Genomic DNA, 18,798 nt, shown 5'->3' with positions numbered 1-18,798 from the left:
TTGGAGGCAGATGATTTTTGGTCAAGCTTGAAATGTGAAAGTCTATAAAGTGTGGAGGGTGCCATTTCCTGTCAGAGGTGAAGGTGGTGACAAGTCAGACTGAACCAATCTGTAAAATAGCTATGACTATGGGTCCCGTCGTTACAGTTAGTTCTGCCCAAAACAAAAAAAACAATGGACAGAGTGAAGAGAAGACACGGTGAGAAGTGGGGAAGGTAAAGATCAAGTGTGACAATCCTGAGAGTGGAGGAAATAAAGAAAAGATGACAATAAAAGCAAAAAATGGAAAATGTAACTGAGGACCAAGTAAAGACATTGTCCCCCTTTGAAACTAAATGTCATATCTTCAAGCTCAATTCAACTGAAAATAATTTCACTGTTTCATAAAACAGCGACTGCTCAGCCGGGAGCAAAGGGTTTACTGGGACGCATCATTAGCAGGAGGACAAGGATGAAATACAGAACGCAAACAGCTGGAGACCGTTATGCTTGTTGACATGCAAATATTTCTCCTGACTTCAGGACCCAACACTTCCTCACATTTACACAGTTGCATGCTTTTATACTGAAGCCTGCTTGGAACACAAAAATTCTGCTTGCTGATGTTTCATATCACATTTGATTATAACTTTATGCTATTTTACAAGTAAACATAACTTGTAACTACCGGTACTAGAGGAATTCATTACATTATATACACTCAACTTTCAATGCAAGAAAGGAATTTGATGGTATTGTCATCTTTGGAATTAAAGCTTTGCAGTTTTAAAACTCCATAGACATAAATGTGGATATTTTCCCATAATAACATTTTTTAAAGGTATTACTTGGATAAGGATTAAATGGGTTTGATGTTTTAAATGTCTCATCTGATTCAAGGCTGAAGAAGCTGCAACACTGGTATGGACTGAGTGCTATTGACGTAAGCTGATGCAGTCAAAGCGTCCAGTCTCAGCACTCTTTCTGACCTTGGGACTGATCCCTGCAGGTTTAGCTCTCCAGAACTGTTCTAATGACAGTATGTGCTTGGCTTAGCAACTTCTGTCTGTCCAAAGTCCTTATTATGTATTCACATCACTTCTTTACTGTGTGCCCACACAGCCTCTAAGACACTGTCATGTCAGCAGCAGCTTGAAGTCATAGTCATTGCTGCTTTCAATTTCATGATCAAATTTACACCACAGAGAATCTCCAGTTTTTATTCAAAAAAATCCTTGGAACTCGGTCACTGTCCTGTTGATGTTCCTCGCCCTTGTTCTGTTGATCTGTATTGACAAAATTCTCCTTTTAAAAGCGATTAGTTTAGTGGGTGTTCTTGTGCTCGGCTGTTTAATAGCACAGTGCACTGGGCATCAGTTTTTTTGACTGAGGTAATAAAAATGTTGTTGGGTAGTATATCTGTCTCTGGTAGATCAAAATATACAGTAAACAGTGCAACAGTTAGAGTAGAATGCAAATGTATTGATCGCTAATGCATTATGTGCATTATTTCCTGTCGTATAATTCATATCCTGCAATCTTGTGTCAAGCCATTAACTTGGAGCTGTCTGGAGGGAGACGAGTGTGGAACTCTGGATACGATACAGCATGGCTGACAAATAATGTTTCCACTGGTTTGCATGAGCCTGGAGGGCGGCACAGCGGCTTGATGGTTGAGAATGTCACCTCAGAGAGGAACACGGTTCGAGGAACAAGGAAGACGACAGTAGAGAAAATTGAAGACCCAGCTTCATAGTCTTTGAAAATTTCTAACCAGTTTATGACAAGGAGCCCACACTCACATTTATTCTCTTAGGCTTCTGTTTTCTCACAGGCAAGTGGACTGAAAATTTGTCTCATTTCAGTACGTTTTGATAAAAACATGCAGGGTAGCAAATCTCTAGAGATTCTCTACAAACCCATTTTTTGGAATGTCAGTCAAATCATGGAAGATTATTCCAAAAAGTAAAATAAAAGAATGAAGAAAGTAGTCAAGCTTCCTTTTAGGCTCCTAAATGAACCATCAGAGAATACGCACAGACACATTTACATTCCCATTCCTCCTGTGTACTGCAGCAAGCCAATGCAAGGGAATCATTAAAATATGCCTTCTTTTAGTGAAAGGTCGCGTGTCACATCCTGTTTGTCCATCACAAGCTAAGTGTCTTGTTGCAGAGCCCTTGAGTGAGACACTAAAATGCTGCCCATTGTAAATCCCTTTAGATAAGAGCGCCAGCTAAATGCCAGAAATGTAAATGCTTTCTCAGAAGGAGTAGCACAGGATTTCTAGGGACTATGAAAACCTGAGTGGTTAAACAGTCCTCAAAAGGTCGCTGACTTGGTTTTACTTTCTACAAAGTGTTGGTTTCTCCTGGAAAATCAACTGTTGTTTGTTGTGTGCAAAATTTCCATCTCGATCGCTTGGGTGGTTTATTTGTTCAAATTGGCATAAAGGTAAACATACTCACACAGCCAGCGGGTTCATGATTTGATTATGAGTTACTCTCATTTCACTTCCAAAAACTCATCAGAATGCTCTTCAGCGTTCTGACAGTTAAATTATCTCACAGCCTGCAAATTCACTACATTGCAGAATGTGCTGTAAGATAATCAAACTGAAATTACATTTCAGTCTTGCAGCAGCGGAGTGAATCCATGCATGGCAGAACCTCCAGACAAGGTCACACAGATCAGCGTATGTGAGCCTGTGAAACACAAGCAGCTGAAGGTGCAGTTTACTCCACCGTGGGGAGAATCTCCAATCATCTGGCACCAGAAAACAAAGGTTTGTGTGTCCAGTTCATCAAAGTGCAACTGATAGAGTCTTAGTTTCTTTAGTCTTACCCATCTTTCCTATTGCTAATAATAATAATGTACTCACCAAGTTAACTGCTGAAATCTAAGAAACTGCTTATGCAATAAACTAAGCAATCACAGAGGTTTTAAATAAACTTGCCAAAACTGAGGCAAACAGTGTAAACTATTGGCAGCACTGCATGCTTTTTACATGTCTGTAATTTCCACATACTTCCTGCTTGATTCCAAACCGTTTCTTGAAACTAACTGCACATTTCTACTAATTACTATTATATACTACACTGTTAATTAATTCCAACTAATTGCTAATATCTCTTTTTTGAATGAAAAGCAATTTAACTGGACATGCAAAAATGTGAGGTTTGTCTACAGACAAGCATGTAAATCAATGTGAAAACCCAATTTCCAATAAGAAATGTAGAGAAAATGTCCAATAAAGACATTATTTTAAGTTAGCAAAAAGATTTCTGTACTTGTGTTTCTTGCTTTTCTTACTGAGGTGGGCAGAGCTCAGCTGGAGGGAAAAAAAGATGTCATTGTTTTTACTGTAAATCAAATTATTTTGTTTTTTGTTTTTTTCTTATTTTACCAGCACTGTCAGTCAAATCTGATCAAACCTCACCCACACAGTCCCAGTGAAGCTCTGATGTTTGCTTATTTGGTCCTGTAAACAGAGCGATTCTTTTCAGCCCTGTATTTAGTACATCATGGTTAGTTTAATAGTTTTGCACATAGACTGTTTTCCTGTATGTTGAAGAATTATTTCTGATATTTAAGGTGCTGTTGCTCTTTTTATTCACTTTTACCTCCAGAAAAATTAGTTTACATAATGTGCTTGCTTGTTTGCTACATGATCAGATCATGCAACCTCTTGTGTCACACTGTATTGCTGTCACTGCATTCCCTGATTTCATCGGTTACTTTGGTAGCCACAGTGTTATATCTAATAGAATCAATGGACAAAAGCTAGAAAATAATTATAATAAACCTGTAATTTACTTTAAATACCCAGCTTTGCAAGTACTTGTAGAAGCCGGTGCTACACGTGACGTGCTGTCCATGGTGCTGAAATCTGACACACTGTGCCTCCTCACTGCCGCCACCCTCAGCTCCCACGCTGAGCCTCATTAGTTTGCTCCCAGACTGCTATCTCACACTGTCCAATGATTAATACACATCTGTCTGGGCAGGCTGAGATATGCATATCATAAAACCAGAGGACAGACGTGCCATTTATTTCCTGTAGGTTGTGAGGCAGCTCTCCTCCATTTAACCCTGTTCAGAATGGCACTTATTACTGGCAATGTATTTGCATTGAATTTGTATGCAGGGGGTGAAAATAAGTGCAAGATCAAAGGTAAAGAGGAGATTCATTTGATGGCTATCCCTGGAGGACGTGAGTGATGGCCTCCAGCTGATGCACTTGATGAGTTTTCTCAGTAAGAAATGCTGGCCCTTAACATGGTTTAGAGGAGTTTTGTTTTCAAGTTACTGAAAAAAAAAAATCTCAAGGTCTAATTTTCATCCATCCATTTTCCATACCTGCTTTATCCGTCAGGGTCGCGGTGGGGCTGGAGCCTATCCCAGCTGACTACGGGCCAGAGACGGGGTTCACCCTGGACTGGTTGCACGTCAATCACAGAGCTGACACACAAAGACAGACAACCACACGCTCGCACAAAAGGGCAAAGCACCAACAAGCCAGTTAACCTAATGTATAGTTTTGGGATTGTGGGAGGAATGCGGGCACAGAGAGAACGTGCAAACCCCACACAGAAGGTCCAAGACTCGGACTCAGACCTGGAACCCTCTCGCTGTGAAGTGACGGCTGCTGTGCCAGTTGGAATATCTTCAGTAGTAGTAGGAGAGAGGATTTTGTCTTCCAAATGGATCAGATCAGAGCATGTCCCTGACATACAGCCGCTGATGATGCTGCTGTTTTGCCACAGTGGCATTAAGTTAAGGACAACCTCATTTTAAGGTCATATGTCTGACCAGTGCAAGTGCCCTATCAGCTATCAGTTTGGATTCAGTCCAATCAGTTTGAGCTCTTGAAATGATCTGAAGCCACCTTCATCTAGCTGTTCACTCATTCTGAACTTCAAAGCAGAAACTATTGATGGATTTGTTAATGGACAGAAAGTTAATTTTGATAACCTCTTGTGTTGTTTCAGTCCTGTTTCAAGCAAATATGGCAGAACAGTGTTCCCTGTGCAGTTTCTCCACTCGCTGCTCTCACAGTTCTGCTAAACATATGTATCAAGCTGTGTGAATGCTTCACTTTGGACTCTGGGGGAATCATGATGCCCCCTCGACCACAGGTTTATTCCCATTGCAGCTGAATTTGCAGTATGCCCCCTCGTCACCGAGTGTTTGCCACTCGGCTGTTTTCGTCTCTGTTCGCCTTCTCATTAACATTCCTCACTTGTGGGTGTGATGCTGCAAGGATCTTCGGCGCGCCGAGCGGAGACGCGTAGCGTCCCTGTGCGTTTAGAGGAGGTATCAGCTGCCGGCAGGAGGGGAGCGACGAGGAGGAGCGGAAGAAGAGACAGCAGAGCTACATAGCAGACGACCATTCCTTCACTGCCGGTGTCCTTTCGCTGCCAGTCACCCGCAGAAAAACGGTCCTTTGCTGCTGATTATTGTCGTTTTCTTTCCAAGGCTGAAGGTGTCCAGTATGTGTCGGATCTAACATATCTGGAGAGAACCAGGAATATCAGAAACCCTTGGTGGATGTGGACACCTAAACCGTGGACATGGAGAAGATAGTGAATTTATCCGTTTCAGTTCTGCTGGTTTTATGGGGATGCGCGCTTGGAGGCTCGCCCAGTGTTCAGATTGGTAGGTGTCCAGTAGATCGAATGACAAACAAAACGAACTGGCTGAAAAGCAGCGTATCTGTGTGTAAAATGATGAGGAAAAAATGGTCGAAAATGTGTCTTCCCATAGATAACCTGAGCAGGGTTAACTGCTATTTTTTGTCCTTTTCAGGGGGACTTTTTCCAAGGGGCGCGGATCAAGAGTACAGCGCATTTCGGATAGGAATGGTTCAGTTTGGCACCGCGGAATTCAGACTGACGCCTCATATTGACAATCTGGAAGTGGCGAACAGTTTTGCCGTCACAAACTGCTGTAAGTGACAAAAAAATTATATTTATCCCGTTTTAAAATGAATCCGAATCTTCAACCTGCATGTCCATGTCAGTCGTGAAATGTTGATGCCCCCATTGTGGCTTTTTATGAGATGAGTTTGGATGACGGATAATGGATGCAGATGGAAATCACCTGAGCTCTCCAGTCTACATTCTGTCAGCGAACATGTCGAGACAGGAAGATTGGTGGATGAGGATGAACAACATCGTGTAGGCAAGGGGAAGTTGTTTCCACAGTAACACAGTCAATCTCATTCCTGTGGATTCAGACATCAAATAAGACTACACTGCAAAAATATCGACCCACTCGTTTGTTTTATCCCACAGTCTTTAAAGGCGACTAATTATTTTCTAAAGTAAATGGGGACAGCGAGTAGAGTGAGAACAATTCCAATGAACATAAACCTGCATCCCGAATCAAATGTCATTTCTGTAAGGCGACCAGTATTGAGATCTGACTTTGTGATTCAGTTTTTCTTGAAAAAACAGAAGTCCTGCAATTTGAACAGATAGATTCAATGCATCTGGTCGCATTCATTTGGCTTTTCATGTTTCAAGAAAAAAAACCGAGATGTGCTGAAGAGAAGATTTTTTGCAGTGTCGTTGGCACGTCTTTCCTCAGCTCTCAGGGAGCGGTGTTCATCCATCGCTGGCCTCTGTAACACAGCCTACAGACACAGCTTTACAATGAGCGTCACATGTAAGGTGGCTGAGCTTTCGTATACATTAGGCATTAAACGGGATTTATATATAAATAGGCCCAAACACTAGTGGCAGTCAGTTCCTTGGGAAAATGCGGGAGATAATAGCTTTTTACCAAACCCAAATCACGATCCTTAACACAGCTCACATCCGTCTCTTCATACGCCGTGTCTCAGTCTGCGCACGGACACTTTTCAGTTTTAATCGTGCCTTTGTTTCATCAAAAGCGCCAAGATGCTGACTAACAGCCGCAACAAGAGGCACCAAGTAGGTTCTAAGGTCGCTTTTTTTAATAGCCACAGCTCGAACATTTCATTAGGCGGTTGCCAAGCGACTGCTGCCCTCAACAGTCCCTTACTCATAAATCAAACGCTTCTGATTGGTGCGCGCATCGGTCCAATCAATTTCATTACCATATAAAAGCTTCCTGCTTGGAACGCGTCGTTGCGTCCGAGAGATCACAGTGAGACTCCTGTCGATGTGCCACATACACATGCCTCTTGTTACCACAACACGGAGGTGCAGCTACACTGCTGAGAAAAGCCTTCATTTTCCGACAATTAACATGTTATTGTATCAATCCATGTTCAGCTATTTCCCAGGATAAATACTGGACTGAATGCGTTCCACCTTCGCAGAAATGCATATGAACACACCCTGATTAGAGTTACATGTGTCTGGGTTTCCCCCCCAACAATTTGCTTACTTCCACCCTAAGTGTGTGTGTGTGTGTGTGTGTGTGTGTGTGTGTGTGTGCGCGCGCGTGCATGCGCGCGCGTGTTGTTGGTGTTACATAAACACTTGTCTAATTATAAGTAGATGAGGTCCAAACTTCTGCAGACAGGTGCTTGTAAACACATAACTTAGTTACCTTAATCTATCATGATTCAAATATTTCCTGACTTGATTAACTTACTTAACTCAAGCTGAGCACTTTGGTTTGTATTTTCCTTATTTCTCACTTTAAGGCACAAACTGTGACTGCTGGCTTCCACACACCCATCTAGAATTTATTTATAACTAAACGCATTGTGCTAGGATAGAGTTTTAGTAAAATCAATGTACTGCAATCCTTGTAAATGCTTTGAGCTGTTGTTTTGGTCAAGTATAGCATCTAGTGTGCGTGCAATTAACTGGATGGGAATCAGGATGGTTTGTGCGAAGCCGCTGACACTCAGACTGGTTCACCTCCGCTTCAACTGCACAGCTTCACTTATTGTCAGACCTGCACACAGTTAGCAGTGGACAGGGGAAAGAAATTGAACAAATGACTGTAGATTTGATTTGTGATGTCAAGCTGAGTGACTGGCACGTTAAAAGCCTGCTGATAAGTCCTCAACACAGCAGCCGGGCTGTGTGTGCATGAACCACCTCCTCTTACTGGAGTGGGAGTGGGAGTGAGAAGCAGATGGGGGTGGGGGTACGGGGGTGGCTGGGGTGAGGTGAGGTGGGGGGTGGTTTTTAAGCCGGTAGATGGCAGTCTGTGTCATAGTGTGTGGTAATGGTAGTTAAAAGACATCACTCTGCCTTTTGTTAAAGCGTACTTTATGACACAGCTCACAGCGGCGAATGAATGGAGCTCATGCATCATATATCAAAAGCTGAAACTGCAGGTTCTTGCAGGCTCTCTGCTGAGCTCCAGGACTCCTCACACACTCCAAGAAGTTGCTGCTATGAGCTTTGGATCCAGCAAAAGCACATTTATCTTTAATACTGACAGAGACACGAGGGAAACTGTGAATACCATCTAAATACAATTTAGAGGCCTACAGTAAGTGACGGATTTGTCTTCCTCCTAAAATAAAGGAGTAGATGAGGCCGAGCACTGAATCTCTGACTCATGCCAAACTGTGTTGCACAAAAATATTAAAGTACCAAAGGTTGGCACAGAATGCCAGACATATATAATAATTTAATTGTATTCTTTTTTGTTCTGATAAAGTATATTGGACTAAATATGATAAAGTGAAGACGTTATTAAGCCTGATTAAGCCAGACTTGTTACACTGTGCCTGTACTCAGCCTGTGCAACAGTGTGCTTCATCAATGCAGTGTGTCATAGACAGTGGGAGGGAGGATGATACATTCCTCCATCAATAACAGTTCATCTGGACAAGCCTGCGCCTGCTGCCAAGACCGGGATGGTCCCTGTGTGCTGTCCACCCAGAGCAATAAATTTCAAAGATTCTTGTTCAAAGTTCCCAGAATGGAGGCACCTCGGAGACCGCCATTGAAAATAACAGATATTTATAAAAGTGTTTGTTGAATTTCTAAGGTTATTGTTTGGTGCTGCATTTTTCAACTCTCTGAAGCCCTGATAGTTTACTAGTGCTTTATAGATCAACAGTAATGTATTCATAAAGACAACTTTTTTGAATTTTTCATTTTGTTTGTGGGCACAGAATGACATTTTGTCTCTAAAGGGGCACTACAGCAAATTTCACATGGATATCAGTTCGCATGTCATGAGGAGTCAAATTCAGCTGGTGAAAGCAGTTGTTTGGTGTCTTCTGTGGCCATGGAGGTTACTTTGAAAGATGTTGGAATTAACCATTCATGAAGGGTCTAATGAAAGATGCTGTCAAGTTGCTTCATGGGAAATGTAGGATCAAATTTTTCAAGGACCCGTCCCGCATGGTTAGTCAGGATTTTGGCCTCTGCTGCTTTTTTTGGCATGTCCCCCAGCTGTACAGAAGAGCTATACTGCAAAACAGCTTCAGAAAATGTTTCAGCTGTGTAAACCATGAAGAGAAAACAAAATGGCCATAGCTGAAAATAGGTAGATCATTTTCACGTGAGATGCTTGCTCACAATTTTTTAAGATATTTTCTTTTTCTTTAAAAAAACTAGCATTAGCCTTACCATTGTTTAACTGGCTAAGAAAGGAAAATCAGTCTTCAGTTGAAATATGCACAGCTCATAGACATGCAGCCTATGATGAGGGCTCATAAGTACACATTGCTTTGTGTTAAGGTGCCACAAGCATAAATGGTTGAGAACCTCCGCAAAGCCTACATCATGCATGAGCTGCAGCTTGTGCTTCTGCCATCAGCAGTGCAAAATATGACACATTTTCTGACAACTTCTGTGTTGCTTGAACTACTGAGGGCCACATCACAGCATCACCCTCTCTCAACACACACTTTTTTTCATTAAGTGGACAAACCACCTACACTACTGCAGAACAGGATTATTTCACATCCATGGATCCTATCCCAGCTGACAAGGTTGGGTTCACCCTGGACTGGTCGCCAGTCAGCCGCAGAGACACAAAGACAGACAATCACACACCTGATGGCAATGTAGAGTAGCCAGTTGACCTAATGTGCATGTTTTTGGGACTGTGGGAAGAGGCTGGAGTACCCAGAGAAAACCCACTCAGGCACAGGGAGAATATGCAGACCCCTCACAGAAGGGCCCAGACCCAGACTCAAACCCAGAACCCCCTTGCTGTGAGGCCACAGTGCTAACCAACACGCCATCAAGTCGTCCGATTGAGGATATCAAAAATCTTTAAACAATTTACAACAAGATGGACATCACCAGTTAATGATAGTGTTAGCATGGCAGATTTAAGACTTATCCTTTAATACAGTGTAAAATGTTTACATCATACTGTGCACCTGCACATTAAACTTGCTGCTGTAGTACTCTGTAACCGGTTCTTCTCCTCTGAGAGCAACACAGTGGGGTTTGGGGTCACTGACAGCCAGCCGGGCAATTTAACACTTCAAAGTTCTAGTTTGTCACGGTCGAATCACGTCATACTGTAATTTCATGCATTTCATGCACATAGTATCTCGGGGACATACGCATTCAGGAACCTCGCTGAATGATCAAAAGCCTGCATATGCGCAACAGAGCATTGGTTATAGCTAATTTATTGTTCACACCAAATTAAGCGCATTCTCCTCCATTTCAGAGGGAGCTGTGAAATATTAAATAGGCCTGGGAGCTGGCTGGTCAGAAAATTAGGCTAAAGAACCCTCTGCGGATCTTTGCTTGCCCTGAATAAAGCCCCTAGCCAAGCCCTTACCACTCTGTCCTCAAAAAACACAAGACTGAGTTAGCATCAGTTGAAACACGATTCAGCGGCTCTCAGCTGGAGGTCGTCTCTTGTCTCATTGACTCTGTTTTCTCAGTGCCTCCATGGCAGGTGGCTCAAATTCACTTTTGCCTTGAGCTGGGCAGGAAACAAACTTCTCTGTCATCCACTGAAAGTGGCTGGTGCATCTCAAAAGAAGAATAGAATTTTAAAATGATGATTTCTTTGAAAGATAGACTGAAGAGAGTGAAGTGTCACCTGACAAAATCCGACTGGGACCTCGTATTTGTTTTCCTCCTGGCTGTAAGAGAGCCAGCACGGCTTGATGGATCATTTAAGAAAATATGTTCCACAGCAAAAATCAGCAAACTCACTGAAAATCAGGGACAATCCAGGGAAGTCGAGTTTTTCTATAATAATCTTAAATCAAGGTTCACTCACTTACTGTTTTCAACAGTCTTCATCAGTGAAAAGAGTTTACAGATGAAATCACATAAACTAAGTGTGGAAATTAGGTTCTGACAGCTCGGTTAACTTCTTTTGCTGATGAAGTTAACCGAACATGAAGACATCAGAGCTGACTTCAGAACAGTTATCCTGTTTTCAGTTGCTAAAAAGATAAGGTTTCCTTCAGTCCTGCGGTCCTTCATTTCTTGGAGTTGTTTGAAGTACCAGTCCCACAATGCTATCTCTTATTTCATAGTGTGCCTCCCAAATTAAGTTTGGAAAAAAGTAAAATTGTAAAAAGTTCAAATTAGAATACTTTGAAATAAAAAATAAACACTTGTGAAACCGAACAATGGCAGTTAGTATTTTTTTTATTTTGCAGTTATCTTTTTACAAAATAAATCACAAAATGAAAAGAGAGCAAGCTTAACAAAACCCTTCTATAGCTCTATATGAATCTAACATTCACATGTTTTTGTCGTCAATCTGAAGCTCTTGCCAATAATTAGAAATTTGATTTCTTTGACATGAAGGGGGATGCTCACTGACACGGAGAGAAAAGAATTTGTCCTCCTCATCATCGTGGTGATTAAGATTTGATTCGGCTGCCTTGTCTGGTCCTACAGGGTGTTCTTGTCAAACTTATTAGGATTTGAGCGTGTGTGTGTGTGTGTGTATAGACACAGAGAAAGAAAGAGAAAGGTAAAGAACTAGGAAAGTACGAATAGAAATGACAGGACAGTCTGATAAACCAAATCAGAGTGCTGTGAACAGACAGACGTGTCCCTGAGCTCTCTGCTGTTGTTACGTTGCACAGCACACAGTGTTAAGCTAAAGTGTTAAAATATAAAGTTGAAACGACACTGTTAAAAGTTGATTTTACAGTAAAGGAGTCAGTTGTCATTAGGTCGTGTTGGGGAGTTATGAAACCACACTTCTCCTAACAGCCTCGTGGATTTCTGTCTCTAGTGTTATGCAGTTAGTTGTTAAATCTGGATAAACGTCTCATTGAGCAAAACGTAAATGTAAGAGTGGCTGTTGGGTGGGCTGTGTCACGACTGAACTATGGATCAGAACCCAAATGCACAACTCTGAAAGTTTCAAAATAAAGTCTTTACTCAAAATGGAAATCACTCCTCACAGAGGAAAAAACCTGCTCTAAACTGAGAAGCAAAAGCTCACTAGACTGAAGCTAGGCAAAGAAAACAGAAAATCACTAGAACAAAGTAACAAAACCTGGTAATGGTAATGGTAATGGCAATGGCATGGAGATGACACATTATCTGACACAAGAGACAAGACAAACTGGCACAGGACAAAGGGAGACAAGGACTATATATACACACACAAGGTAAGGACACAGGTGGAAACAATCAGGGCGGAGACAGGTAATCCCAAAGGAGGGAAAACAGACAAAGGAAAAAAGCAAAGCTAACGACAATAGACACAGAAAGGAAGTAGTGGCAAAATAAAACAGGAAATCACAAGACAACATAGACATGAGACAAAAACCCATCCATCCATCCATTTTCTATACCGCTTATCCGTCAGGGTCACGGGGGGGCTGGAGCCTATCCCAGCTGACTACGGCCGAGAGGCGGGGTTCACCCTGGACTGGTCGCCAGTCAATCGCAGGGCCGACACACAAAGACAAACAACCACACACTCTCACACTCACACCTAGGAGCAATGTAGAGTAGCCAATTAACCTAATGTGCATGTTTTTGGTATTGCGGGAGGAAGCCAGAGTACCGGGAGAAAACCCACGCAGGCACAGGGTGAACATGCAAACTCCACATAGAAGGGCCCAGACCGGGATTCAAACCTGGAACCCTCTTGCTATGAGGCGACAGTGCTAACCACTGCACCACCGTGCCGCCTGAGAGAAAAACTGATTAAATAAACTTAACATCGTTTCCTGGACATAACAGGCTGTGTCTTTTAAAAAGGGAAGGATGACTCAGCTTAAAGGTGAATGTGATCAGTGAAAAACCTTTAAAGTGCCCGTTTTTTGTTTGTTTGGAATAATAAAGATATTAACCTATTAATGCTTTACTTAACTCATAGAAAGTATGTTTACACATCTGGGCAACCACTGGGACAGAGTAGGACAACTGATGGCACTTTGTCCAGCGTAATACATAGAGAAGATTTAGCATTTTCTGAATAAGACACATAATTTATCCTGAGTCTCATACTGTGTCATGTTGTCTCACGTCAGCTGCTTTCTCCCCTGCTGCACCTTATGTTAAAACCTGTGGTGTCCTTCCTCCAAGCAACACAGTGAATCAGCATGGAGGACTGATGAATACATTTACATGCTCTTCAGCCCTGTCTCTGAACTGGAGCCCACTTTGTTCACTTCATCTGTAGCTCTGATCCACCCGAAACATTTCTTTGTATCGTCAGCAGCACTGTTAACCAATGTCTGTACTGAAGAAGGTGCTATTGTGCTCTTGTAAATACTTGTTCCCTGATGGTCTGCTTAAACAAAAGGTTTCATCTGTACTGTGGCCAACTCAATGCCTATGATTGGTGAAGCTCATCTGGGAGTTGATTGGTAGCCATAAGGTTACAGCACAGCTGGCGGTTTGAATGCAGCCAGAGACCTTTTGCCGCACGTCACATCTTTTTATCTCACCCTATTTCCTGTCTGTCTCTTCATCCAAATCTATCAAACTGAAAAAGGCTGAAACTCCAGAGAAAATACTTTTTGAAAAAAAAACGCTCTTTCAAACCGAGATAGAAAGCAAGTGAGAATCTGATCTCAAATGCTGCTGCATTATGTTTAAGTCTCAGTGTTCTGTGATTAACCTGGCTACATAAAGTTAAAGCTGAAAACTGTTATCATCACAAGTGAATGACTTAAGTTTCAGGTGTGTTCCCTCTCACAGAGAGAGTGGATTTGGTTTTCAGCTGGTCTCGCTCCCCTGCTGCCTGGCTCTGTGATGATGTTTGTTTTCACTAAAGGAACCCTGGGTGGTTCACCATCTGAAGGCCTGTAGGACCACAGTCTGTGGACGCTTTCTCTGATCTGCGCTGCCTCATGGATCAGTTAGAGACGGACTCAGTGGAAGGAGTTCAGGGATTGGGAAAAGGACAGTGTGACTGGTTAATGTTTGTTTCATTCTCTTCGTCTTTTCCTAAATAACAATAATTGTAAGAATATTAACAGTTGATTTTGTGTGACTAAATAACTATATAGATAAATAAAATATTGTTATAAGATAATAATATATAACACAGCAGCGTGGTAGCTAGCACTGTTCTAGCATGGTTCTGGTTCAGGTTTTCTCTGGGCACATAATGCACAAATTTTGTACAAGAGTGAAAGAATCATCGCAACAATATGAGACAGTGCATTGTGTATAAAAGGACACAAAAAGCAAAATATGACAGAATAGCATACATTGGAAAACAATAACATCCAAATGAGTACAGTGTACAGCACGTTCAACCTCACACACTCAGGTGAGGCTAAATTCCCAACAGTAAAACCAACTTAAAGACGTATCAATTGCAAGGAGAGACAAGTATGTAATAGGGGCCAGGACAAAACCATGAAAAGGACAATGACATGGATAATTAGGAGCAGATAGGAAAACAAATAGGAGTGAGATGATTCAAATGATGATTCAGAGGGAGTTAGGGCTTTGGCCAGCGGTGGATCCACAAGCGCTGGGTCAGCAGCCGTGCCTGCTGGCAGCTGATATCTGTGTGTGTGACAGGTCTCTGACGAAGAGGGCAAACAACCAGACATGTACACACACTCAGACAAGATATATTCTGCTGCACACACAGGCAGGCAATGGACAGGCAGAGAGTTTAATGATGCAACAGGCAGGAAGCAACTCCAAAATGTTCCCGAGTGTCGTCTCCTGTTTCAGCAGAGTGAAGCTAAAGTTGGTCCTGAAGTAGACATGAGCACTGTTGCTCATACACAGGTAGCCTCGCGGTTTGGAATGCTTGGGTTTGGTGTTCAGATCTACAGTATTATGTAGCAGACAGGTACAGCACAAAGACTGCAAAATAGCACAAGCTGAAAAGCAAGCCCTCATGTCTCTTAGCAGCTCCACGTCTGTCCTGCTGTGATAAAACAGCAAGCGAAACACTGGGAAAAAGGGGGCAGCTGCATAAATTATCTGACATTTTCTGATTTCACCATTTGCCTGCTGTAAGGAAGTCAGATTGTGTTAGGTCCAGTTAAATACACCCAAGGGCTGACCTTTGCTATTCCTTTTTGGTTCTCGATAGATGAACAGGATGACAGACACTGGGATTGTTTCTACTCTTAATTTATGGCCCTTTTAAAAATGCGGTTTATCACATTAAGAGAGATTTATGACCTACACCACAGCCTTTTACATCAGTCTCCTTTTCAGACACTGACTGAACAAAGTCCGCGCATTGCATGAGTGGAGATGGATGGAAAACTGTTTATACAGAACCATCCGGAACTTCAACACACGTTACAGCATTGAGTGAATGAACGCCAACTGTACCCTTTCTCACCAACGACAAAAACCAGATGTTAGAGGGGTTAGCGGGTTATTTTGACATGAAAGGCGTATACGTTTTTGCTGTAAGAATGTACGAGCATACTGGTTTTAATACAGTATATGCCGTACGAGTCAGATTGAGCTCTTACTGTGGTGTTTGTTAGTGATGATGAGGATGGTGTGAAGCTCGGAGCCTATAGGCCTAATTTAACTGTGCCACAGTGCATTGCTATTACATTCTGCTCTGTCAGTCAGTATTATGCTCTAATGTCCTGCCCAAGCACCAAGCAGGAAGCAGTTAACTGATAGGTTTGTCAGTTTTGTTTAAGTCCAATGTGAATACAGTATGAAGTAATTTACTGTACTTTAGTATTAACTGAACTATTTTGGAAAAGTTTGTTTATATTGTGATAATACCATTAAGTGTTTTGCATTTGTGTATTTGTGTTTTGTGTATTTGTGACATAAAATATTGACACTCTGTCCCCACTCTGAATCCAATTTCATGGCAATTTGTCAATAGTTGTTTAGATAATTGGTCAAAAACCACAGGTGTCAACTTCATTTTAGCGCTATCAGAAACATCAGGGGACCAAAATCATGAAGACTCATTATCTGAGAAGCATTAATGTCTGGTTGATGCCAGTCTGGTAGAAGCTGCAACATTTCAGAGGATTAATGAAACCAGTGGACTTAGACTTTCAGTACTTAATCTCATGATAATCCATGCAGTAGTTGATATATTTCAGTCTGGACCAAAGTAGCGGACCAACTAACCAACAATGCTACAACATATTAATGAAGCTTTTTCATAAGCAGTGTTTTACTCTCTGCTCTATGCTCCAGTCCAATAAAGTCAGTAGAAGGAATTGGAAATTGGGCACAGGAAGATTTTTATGATCTTAACAACAAAACAGGAGGACTCTGCCAATAGTCATCACAGTGATTCATTTTTCAGACTTCGTTGCAGATATGTACTTGGCTCAGCTTACGGTCAAGTCACCCACATTAAGCTGTACTCACTCACTTAATCAAGGAAAGTTTGACCAAACAGAGTTAGAAAAATATCCAGTTATAGTGAAACCATCCAAATCAATCCTCACAATGTCTGCTACATTACTGTCCTAATCACATGTAATACCTTAATACACTGCTATAATGCACATACTATTTACTTTTCAGGTATGCAGAAAGATTACTGCTGAGCAAATATCATCATGTCAGGGTCCACTGTTCTGTCAACATAACAAGTTCTATTTTATGTGGTGCCTACACAACAAAGCAGCCCGCCATTCAGAAAGGTTGTTTGTTGACAACAGTCTGATTTGCATGAAAATCCTCCACAGTAGGGAAGACATCAAATCCCATGAAAAGGACCGCAGCTGCACCCTCAGTCTCACTTTTTAATGCTCACTTTATTGTTGAAAACCGAGGACTCCAGAAGGTCACATTTCTGTTTGCTCCCTTTTGAAGTAAGAGCAGGAGTTTTGACAAAGACACACAATACCACACCTGAATTCAATAATAAAGGGGTGTGTCCTAATACTTTTGTCTATATGGTGTAACATAGGTTGCTGTAATTTGAACATTTATTACTCACGAGGACATACAAACTGCCAAGGCACATCCACAAGGCGTCAGAGAACATACAGTATCTGAATATGCACAATATTTCAACTGCACAAATACATTATGTGACTTCACCTCAGCCTCACAGAGAGATGAACTAAGGGCCAAGGAAGAAGGTCAGGTAAAGTCAGGGATCAAATGGAGACTGTGAGCTGATGAAAACCCTTGGGTCTTCTGGAGTGACACAGGGAGACCCCACCCCCACCCCCACAAACAGGAAAAAGATGTTCAGTAATGACAGAAAAAGGGTTCAGGAATGTTTTGACTTTTGTTTTAGTCTACATTTGAAAATACAGAGATTCAGTCTGCCTATGATATAAAAAGCAGCTTGAACAGTACAACATCAAGCCCCGAATGGTCTCCTTGGTTTGCTCCACCTCTCTGAGTGGATCCTCATTCATGCTCAGCTAACACTACGTGTCTTGTGTTTAAGGCAGCTACTCTCCCGAATGCTGGATGAAGCTGTGTTTTTATAGATGCAACTAATTTAGGTCTGGCAGATTCCGAGATCATTAGAACAACAGAACAGCAAACTCGGAGTCTGCTTTGGTATTTCCACTAAAGGTCAGTGGACATACGGTACGTTTTATTACAGGAGGCAGATGAAATGCGCACAAACGAGCTGCGTGTGATGTATGGGCTGACTGTAGAATCAATATGGCTGAAAAATCTGTGCTGTGCTTATTGGGATGGATTTGTGCCTGTGTGCAGCAACACAACACAGTAATGTGTCTTCAGATCTAAGATGTAAGACTGAAACTTAATCTTTTTAATATATTTTTGAGAATAATATTTAGAGAGAATTGCTATTAATTGGAATTAATTATTATTTTACTTAATAAGAGTAAGTCAGAGTATCTCATATTAGGCCAGCCAGTGTTTCTTTGAAATATGCACTGTTTATAAGTGGGAGTGTCTGTTGATTCTGTACCTGTTAATTTGAGGTTTTCCTGGCTCCATTAGAAGTTAGCTGCTATTTTTTCTTTATTTTATTTTATTTTACTTGTTTGATCTTTTTTTTTTACAAAATCATAAACTATACAGAAAATTAGACTACTGGAGCATTAAAAGAGTCTAATTGCACTTGCAGAAATTCAGTAGACAGACAGATTATGAACAGAGTGCTTGCTCACAGGGACACTTTGTTACCTCCCTCTTTGGTAATTGGAAAGATGCAATTTCATCTTATTTAGTGGTTGTATGAATTTCTGTTCATTTTTAGGCCTAATGGCTCTGATTCAGTTGCGTGGTAGATGTCAAGATGCCCCAAATTTTGGGCTTGTACACCATCATCTTTTTGTCAGGATTTTTTGTAAGATGACATCAGTTGGGTTATTATATCTTTTTTTAACTTACTTTGATATATAAAACCAGTGGAGCTGTTTTAATATTGTTGATTGAAAATAAATGCTGGAAATAAATGCTGGTGCAGTAAATCGTTAGCTAGTGGTAGGTGATGTAGCCATAGTCAGCAGTCCAACTTAGTCAATATCTGGCATAGAGGAGCTGTTCCAGCAGCTTCCAGCTC

General features: G+C 41.6%; 1 protein-coding gene across 4 annotated transcripts in view; it reads left to right on the top strand.

The window, feature by feature from the left end:
- Positions 1 to 5,206: 5,206 nt before the first annotated feature.
- The window catches only part of gria2b (glutamate receptor, ionotropic, AMPA 2b), a 43,510-nt gene continuing 29,918 nt past the window's right edge, over positions 5,207 to 18,798 (top strand). For all 4 annotated transcript variants that reach the window (XM_046406489.1, XM_046406488.1, XM_046406491.1 and 1 more), the window contains exons 1-2: positions 5,207 to 5,637; positions 5,788 to 5,928. In XM_046406489.1, coding sequence (XP_046262445.1) covers positions 5,553 to 5,637; positions 5,788 to 5,928 — 226 coding nt within the window. In that variant the 5' untranslated portion in view covers positions 5,207 to 5,552. The remainder of the gene's footprint in view (positions 5,638 to 5,787; positions 5,929 to 18,798) is intronic.

Source organism: Scatophagus argus, chromosome 12, assembly GCF_020382885.2.
Source record: "Scatophagus argus isolate fScaArg1 chromosome 12, fScaArg1.pri, whole genome shotgun sequence".
NCBI classification, from domain to species: Eukaryota; Metazoa; Chordata; class Actinopteri; family Scatophagidae; genus Scatophagus; species Scatophagus argus.
Note: the sequence above shows the minus strand (reverse complement) of the source record. Positions and strands in the feature narration are given on the sequence as shown.